This window comes from Vanessa atalanta, chromosome 16, assembly GCF_905147765.1.
Source record: "Vanessa atalanta chromosome 16, ilVanAtal1.2, whole genome shotgun sequence".
NCBI lineage: Eukaryota > Metazoa > Arthropoda > Insecta > Lepidoptera > Nymphalidae > Vanessa > Vanessa atalanta.
This window is the reverse complement of record NC_061886.1, coordinates 55,263-64,224: the sequence shown is the minus strand read 5'-3', so window position 1 is coordinate 64,224 and position 8,962 is coordinate 55,263. Positions and strand designations below refer to the sequence as shown.

General features: G+C 40.8%; 1 protein-coding gene across 1 annotated transcript; it reads right to left on the bottom strand.

The window, feature by feature from the left end:
* Positions 1 to 5,632: 5,632 nt before the first annotated feature.
* LOC125070062 lies at positions 5,633 to 8,962 on the bottom strand. Its single transcript, XM_047679740.1, has 2 exons — positions 8,327 to 8,962; positions 5,633 to 7,093 (listed from the first exon to the last, which is right to left on the bottom strand). Exons 1-2 carry the CDS (start codon positions 8,460 to 8,462, stop codon positions 6,429 to 6,431), a joined length of 801 nt encoding a protein of 266 aa, XP_047535696.1. The 5' UTR covers positions 8,463 to 8,962; the 3' UTR covers positions 5,633 to 6,428.

Genomic DNA, 8,962 nt, shown 5'->3' with positions numbered 1-8,962 from the left:
TAGCTAGGTCGAATTCTCACCCGTACCCAAAACGACAATGCAACAATACAAAACGCATAATCGATAAATCATTTCACAATTGCCACACGACAGCATTTGTCGAATAATACTAATTGTATTTATACGGCCGACATAATTACGAAATGAAAAATTGTTGCTACTCCGCACCGGCACTGACGTCATCTGGCTCCGAGAGGAGGCGAGAAAATTCATAACAAAAAGGCTCGACAGTCGACGCGGATGACAAACGATACCGCGAATGCTGAATTATACGCCCCGGAATACCGTCAACTCATTCACGGGAACTTTCGCTCTCCTGACATGTTTCTACGCGCCGTTCACATAAAGTGTTTCTGGCGTATAAGAGATTATATTAGTCCAGTCACTAACTGCGCTAGTTGCACCTTGTATGCACATATTTTTTATTGATAATATCAAACCGGACGGTTTGTAAAGCGTGTTAAAGTAGAGTACATAATATCTTATTAAATAATCCATATTATATACAATAAGTAATAGAGGAGGTTTGAGGTTTTAGATTATATGTTACATAACTTGACGCTACGGTTCCGTGAATCAGGTGGCTATAACTGAATTTGAACGCGGGTGAACCACGGGCTCAGCTAGTACAAAATATTCATGGAAGTGGTTAAGTCAGGAAGCATTATATGACCTCGGTAATCGTTTACCGATAAAGTGTCTTTAACTTGAGAACGGTAAACGGGGTTGGTGGTGCTTAATACGGCCGGTGATTACTGCGAGGGCGCTGTCGACATTCGACAGCCGACTTTACATACGAGTAATGATCTCGCGATGACTTGCTGCGCGTTCTCACGCCTGGCTTGAAGCCCTTAGAGTAATTCACTGAAGGAGACGAGAAAAAGTCGATAATAATTTTCATGGATGCTGTGTGCACAGCAATAGGTCTCCTCTAAAAAAATGGTCACGATATCTAAGCTTCTACACACGACACATCCATTCTATGTCACCGCGACTACACCTTGTGACATCTTAGAAGTTTGCGTTAGGAGTATGTCTCCGTCAACAAGTGCCGCTGTGATTACTTCGTATTTATTAACATATTATTAGGATGGCGAAAAACTTCGATAAATCCTTCGATAAAATATACAATAGTTAAATAATAGAATTCCTCTAATCTATACAAAGGGTACAACGCTTTCTAGCGCAAGAAACAGCCTCTTCGGCTGTGTAAACAAGAATGAATTATTTTAATTGCATTAAGCTTAATTGTAGGTTTAACATTCAGTCGCAAATTTATAATAATGAATATTAATGTTGTGTCATGAATATCTTTATACATTTAATATTATTACCAGTAGGGTACGGGTACGCCTCAAACCTGTCCGTGAGATAGAACACACACAATTAGTGTAAACCAAATATTTTGCAAATTTGTAACTCGTGACGCACTTACAACCAATTTATTTTATGGGATTATGATACCAATAAAACCATAATAAGAACCACCACCTTAACGAACCGTCAATGCTATCTCATATAGGTATGTATGTTATCTCATATAGGTATGTATGTTAAAATGTCTGTACTAAAATAACTATTTCATTTAATACTAGTTGTCGCCCGCGGCTTCGCTCGCGTTTTAGGGGTTGGTTGTCATGGGTTAGGCAAAAAAGTATATGTCCTTCTTTGGAGTTCAAGTTTGCTTCATACGAAATTTCAACAAATTCGGTTTATGGTTTGGCAGTGAAAGAGTGACAGACAGACAGACAGAGTTACTTTCACATTTATAATATTAGTATAGATATAGATACGTGTAGAATGAATTACATTGGCGAAGCAAAATATACTTTATTATACTTATATGTATATAACATATATTTTATTCAAGTACAGGCTGCGCGATACGACGCTTCGTCTTTTTTCCTAAACGTTTTTTAAAAACGACGTAGTTGTAATAAAAAGTAAACGGTTGTATTTATTCTACATATTTACTAATTATATTTAACTGCGCATATAATTATTTGAACTAAAATTATCGGAAAGTGGACGCGCGCCCAACTAACTTTACAGGTCGTTAGTATAAAACTAATAAATAACTCAAATTAGTTAAAAAACATGTTTGCATTTTTTTTTACTTTACATTAGCAACCTGTAAATTTCCCACTGCTGGCCTAAGGGCTCCTCCCCCTTTGAGGAGAAGGTTTGGAGCATGTACCACCTCGCTGCTCCAATGCGGATTGGTGGAATACACATGTGGCAGAATTTGGTTGAAATTAGACACGTGCAGGCTTCCTCGCAATGTTTTCCTTCACCGCCGAACACGAGAAGAATTATAAACACAAATTAAGCACATGAAAATTCAGTGGTCCTTGCCTGGGATTAAACCCGAAATCATCGGTTAAGATGCACGCGTTCTAACCACTGGGCCATCTCGGCTCCATGTCTGGGCCATTTCTTAATATCTGGCACAATGATCAAATAATGCAGATTAAATCTTTTGTCATGTTATTACGCAATTTAACAAAATGGATAAAAAACTTATATTATATCGATGTAATTCCAACAAACATGTATTTCCTGAAAGCGCGTTCGACACATATATATGAAACAAATGAACACATCTTAGCAACTTAAATCAACCAAAACGGTTATGTTTTGGTTGAAACGGTTGTCTCCGAGTAATCGATGAAAATAAAATAAAAGTAATAAAGAACATAAAAAGTAAAAGTAAATCACAAGAGTCTCTTTTATTTGAAGTCCAATAAATCTCCTGACTTATTTTAATACAAAACGCTTAATCCATTTTCTCATTTAAGATCACCTCCGAAAATAGTGGCTGCGCCGCTCCGGGTGCAACTCTATCCTGATTTATGGAGCAATTAAGGAACTCGCAACCAATTTTTTCTCTTTCCGTTTGCGAGCGCCCGTTGATTATTACTTACCATCATAAAAATAAAACAACGGCCCCGCTCGGCCTCTCTCCGCGTCTCCCGCTACAGTTCGTGGCATCCGTTAACGCTGAACGATTCAAAGTAACTCATAAACAGGACTTGATTAAATATATAAGTGAACGCCTTCGATGTCTCCTGATTCATTTATATTTTCTCAACTTGGTTAATAAAGCTTCTGAATGTAATAGACATTAATTATTTTTACAAAAGTATTGAGTATTACTTAAGAAGTATGATTTCCCGGTGACGACGTTTTTATCGCGTCACGACTAATGCAGTCTGCAATTTTTTTCTATCGAAGAAGGGCCGGAAACTAAAAAGTGTGTCGTTCCGATTCTGCGAAGCCCGGTATTTCTGTGCACCCACGCACACCACCGAAGCGAACATATGTTTCCTTTGACTGAAAACAGCTGTTGCCTCTACAGGGAACTCTTAACGGTTGTATCTTTGACATAGTTCTGAGTAATAACGGTGGTAATAGCGTGAAGAAACAGCCCTTGCGATCAGCTGATCGTGTTGCGTGACGCAGGCGCAGTTTACGAGCGCGTGACGTAAACAGGATACAGGCTAGTCAAAGGCGGCGTCGTCGGCGCGGGCGCAGGACGGAGTCCTATTTATTATTATGGCTACCTGCCACGTTCGCTATTATTATATATCCGTCCGCTTCATACCTGACTAATATTAGACTGCCTGTCAATACATAGAAATCCCTTAATAGTTCCTTTGTTACCAAACAGTTACAAGTGCGAGCCTTTTCGAAGTGTGTTTTTAAAGTAAAACACCACAAAAGAATAAGTCAATTCTCATTTCAACAATATAATAACAATAATATAAGCACGTCTACCGCGCCAACTACTCTATTGGTAAATGTGAGGGAATAGTCGTTTGTTTTATAAATTGATCATTAAAAGTTTATCATCTAAAACAATTCCTCCCCTTTGTCTGTACATACGGGAGTTGGCCTCGTTATGAAAACAATTGAAACGTACTCTACCTTCAGCTCGTAACTCATATTCTCTTTGTGAGTAAATATTAGCGGTGAGAGCACAGTTCGAAAGAGCAAGCGAAATCCGATCTCGAAACCATTAAGAAATTACATTTACATTGCCCAATGACCTTCGTGAATCGGTCTCTGTTCGGGTATCACCAACCGACGGACGACCTTACCGCATTTAAAGTAACAGAAGATTAGGCAAGAATACAGACGTGCGGAGACGGTTTGATGATTGCGCTTGTTAGATTTTTTTATAGAGACTTAATACATTATGTCAGGATATTTTAAGGTAATTTTTATTTCGTTATTATTTTATTATATTTTAAGGTTATAAGACAATAAAAGATTATAATATATGAAACACAAATATTTATTTAGCCATTATAATAGCTGTAGTAATCGTAATATTGCATCAATTAATAATTACCTTAATCAAAATATACTTTATTCAAGTAGGCTTTTACAAGCACTTTTGAATCGTCATTTAACTAACTACTTATTTAAAGTAAAGCTACCACCAGTTCGGAATGTAGATTCTACCGAGAAGAACCGGCAAGCAACTCAGTAGCAACTCTTTTTCAATATCAAAAAATACAATCACTTTTGTTAAATACAATTATACTATAACTTTGTATATTGATAATTGCAAAAACACAATTCATATATTCATGAATAATTTAACTAGCAATAACAATTACACTATATCACAAACTTACATCGTACCTTAAATGTTAGCAGCAACTTGCTGGTCCAGGATCAAAGTGAAAAGTAAAGTCAAAGTAAAGTGTTCTGTACCGAGCTTCCATCACTTATACAAATCTCACTACAAATCACGTGACTCACAATATTTAAAAGAAAAGTCAAAGTACCCTCTTATTTAATATCAATGTTATCAACACGATTAAAAAATAACTTAAATGAAATTATTATTATTACAGAATTGATTAAAACATACATACATAGTGAAAGCCTTGTTTGTAATTGTCTAATTATTTATTTATTTCTTACTTAATCTGACAAGCGCATACCTAGCCTGTTTTACTCCCTCACTGAGCAATCTCTCATATTCTTTTGCTTTGGTTATATATATTTTCGAAGAAGACTTCTATACTATGTATAAAGTATCTCTTTGAGATAATAATGAGTTTTGAGCAAATAAGGTAACTTAAAAAAATTTATCGTAAGGACTTTCTTATGGATTGGTATCGAATATTTTAAAGGCACCGTGGCAGACAGCTTCGGTGTAATGGAGTTCCGTATGTGATGCTTCTTTCTATGAGTATAGACACAAACACTCCAAACAATCTTTACTCTGGCTACATGTTAATTTGATATATTTTGACAAACCGATTGATAATAAATTGAGTTACTACGACAGTACCTTTTCTGACTGCACTTCCCGCTCTCTCGCCAAACTTATTTAATCCGAGATTATCTGTTTTATATAATATAACGTGTAATCATTTATAAATACAGCTTTATACGAGGGCGGTGTCACTTTGTACGTTTCTGGTTCACATATTGTGATTGATCGCACTGCTAATAAAAATAAACTTGCCCTAAAGGCACTACACGCAGCATTGAGCACATTGCTCGATTACTTTCTTTGCAATAATATAGTACATTGCAATAATAAGAAAAAAATCATTTTATGTTTTCGGGTTCTGTAAAATGAGACGACGTTCTATTTTATATGAAGTTTTTATTATATTTTATTGGAAGTCAATGTCATGTTTGTATAAAAATAAAAATTACACACATTCCAGTTTTCCCTTAGCTATGATATAAACTTAACCTAACCGTTATACTCGCAAGGAAGTAAATCAGTCGATCGATGTTCTAGAAGATATTGTGATAGAATTTCTGTCTGTGTAACGGCGGTCGGCGCGCCACCGGTGCGGTGGTCGCGCTGCCACCAGTGTCACTGCCGCGAGCAGAACATGAAAACATTTTAATGAAGATCAAGTGTACAGTATATTTTTGTCATGTAACAGAAACTCAGAATTTCTGTCTATTTATGCAAAGATCACGCGTGAACCACGCCAGTGCTAACTTATACCCTGTGTCGACAGGAAAGCTACATTTTACACTAGGAAGTAAAGGAGCCTCAACAGCCAAATATTTGGGGGCGCATACTATTTAACAGTACTTATATTAAGTGATTAGACAATTTCACTAAACCACTAGTCGTCAACGATCTATCCACACTGGACGTTTTCATTATAAGCGTATACTATCTGGTCACGTAGCTTCCCTAATTCTATCGTACGTACGTATATACAGCCGACTGAGTCGGACCTTAATTAACAATAACAATACTGCTTAATGGTAAACGGAACACCGATGACGTCGCGCACCATACTCGCACCCACTAGTATGTCCAAACGAAAGCGAAATGGCTCCTGGTCGCGAATCTACGAAGGATAGGCGTCGGAGGAGGCGTAGCGTGCGTAGTTGGCATAGTGTGCGTAGTAGAGGTAGAGCGCGGCGCGGGCGGCGGCTCAGGAGGGCTTCCGGTCTTCGTCGTCCGCCTCGCCCGCCTCTCCCCCCTCGCCAGCCTCGCTGCTTGACGAGCTTCCGGCGCCTCGCGCCCATAGGCTGGCGTAGCTCTGTTGCTCTGCGATAAGCGCCTCCTCCGCCTCGATCACCGCGTCGAAAAGCGTCTTCTTGATCTTGATCTGTACCGGGTAGGGGAAGCGCTTCGTCGACTGACACATGCTGTTGAAGAAGATGTCGAGTGGGTCCGGTACGGCCGGCGGCAGGCGGTCCCGTTTCCGCTCCTGGTAGTGCGCGTCGGTAAACTGCCGTTTACTCTGCGCCTTGCAGAGGTAGTCTAACTTTCTGTCGATGACGGTGAGACGCTCGACGCTTTTGCGCTTGGGCGAGGACTCCGGTTCCGAATCGGAGTCGTCCGTCGAGTGTGCGTCACCGTTGTGCGCATGCGCGGACGAGTCCTGCGCCGGCGGGGGCGCGTACTGCGGCGACTCCGCTGGCTTCTTGCGCACACTCATGTGCGGCTGCAGGAACTGCATGAGTCCCATGTACTTCCAGGGGTAGACTTTCTTAGCGGGGTTGCCGGGGTCCTTGGCCAACATCTCACTCTGTCGCTTTAGCGCATCGCGATAGCTGTCACGGAGCTTCTTCCATTTTAGTTTTACTTCTTTCACTATAAAAGAAACAAGGATTCAATTAGAGATTATATATATTTGTAATGAGTAGTTTAGAAGACACACAAGACAAACATTCTGTCCGTCAAGCCCGCGTGTTTCTGTGTGTACATTTGAAACCGATATCTATGTAAATAATAATTATAAGCCAACAATGATTTCACTTTCGTTACTAAACATGGCAATAAATATTAAGACGGCACAATACTGATATACATATATGTAATGATGTCCTTAACCAAGGGCTCGCGCGGAACTGTACCGGCACCCGCTCTAAGAAGCAGCAGTGAAGCGTGTGGTCACTGAGCACAATGTTATATTTTGCGGGTTATATTTATTGCTAAAGTCAGACCTTCTAACAGAAGTTAGAAGTAAAAAATGACAATGATACTTTACAATTTGGACACGGTTTTCGGTTTTATGTATGGTTATTGGTTTAAGATTTTTTTTTTGAAATGATACAATTCCCTTTACTTGAGAAATACGTTAGTCATAAAACTATTAATACAAAGTACGGAGCAAGATTGGGACTTGACAATAATTAAGCTTATTCGTTAGAAGTACAATTTCAGAATGTTGTGAGTGCAGGAAAAATATATTAAACGATATGTTTATATATCAACTATGGTATCAAAACAAACGTTGTTTGAAAGGAGAATTAGTTCCAAATTCAATACATAAACATATGTATATTGGTAAAACTTATTTAGTATTTTATTTATTTCAAAATAAGTAAGTAGGTACGCAAAACATTATTTTGAAATAATTTAATTAGTGTCGAGGCGTCACACTCACTACAACTCGAAGTCTAAAATTAAAATAAATATCGCAAATGTGAAAATTATTGTAAACATATACTGTTGTAATCAATTAACGCAATTATATATGCACAGCACACGCGTGCAAGTAAACGTTTCCTATACAAATCACATTAATTTATATTCTCTGAAAGTATTATTTACCGTAATGAAAACTATAGGTAAGTATTTACCCGGCATATTATTTAGAAAGCGGCCATGCTATAAAAAGCAACGAATCTAATTAGTTGATACAACGCGATTACAATGAATGCAGCCGGCAACCGGCAGCGTCGCACCGCGACCGCGCCGCCACCGACGCCGCCGGGGGCCGGGCCGGCGGGGCGCGGCGGGGCGCGGCGGGGCGGGCAGGGGGGCGCCGCATGCCGGTCGGCGCGGCACTGCGCGAGGCACGCCACCGAACGACGCTCTCACCTGACGACAGATCCGTCTCCTTCATCACCTCCGCCCAGGCAGCGTCCTTCAGCTCTTGGTCGCGATACTCGATGGCGGTCGTGTTCCACAGGCAGGGGTACTTGCGCACGGTCTCTATGAAGTGCTCCATCTCCATGGCGCGGCGCGTGGCGAAGCGGCGAGGCGGCGGCGGCGGACTCCGGGCGCGGACTGAGCGGGGCCGCTGGGCCCGAGCGGGCGCGGCCGCCGCTGCCGGCCCCTCCGCCGACCCGCGCCGCGCGCCGCCTCACTGCCTCTGCCTCGACCCCGCAGCCCGGCGCCCGGCGGCCGGTCCGCGGTTCGCTCGAGTCGCATACCAGCAGACGACGCTTCTTCGCGGTCCTTTATTTCATTTTGCGATACCGGACGCGAATAATTTATTTTGAATCAAAGAGGAGAATAAAAGATGCGATGTACAAGTACATATATAAGAGACCTCAGCGGAACGCGAATTCGCACTCACACGACGGACGCTCGCGTTCATGGCATCGTTACTAGCATTGCATTACATCGATTACGTCTTACAATGACAGGAGACGCCGAACCCTGATGGACACGACGGTAGGAAGCGTCACACAGCGTCACACAGCGACGCCTCCTATTATCCTGTTTGTCTTA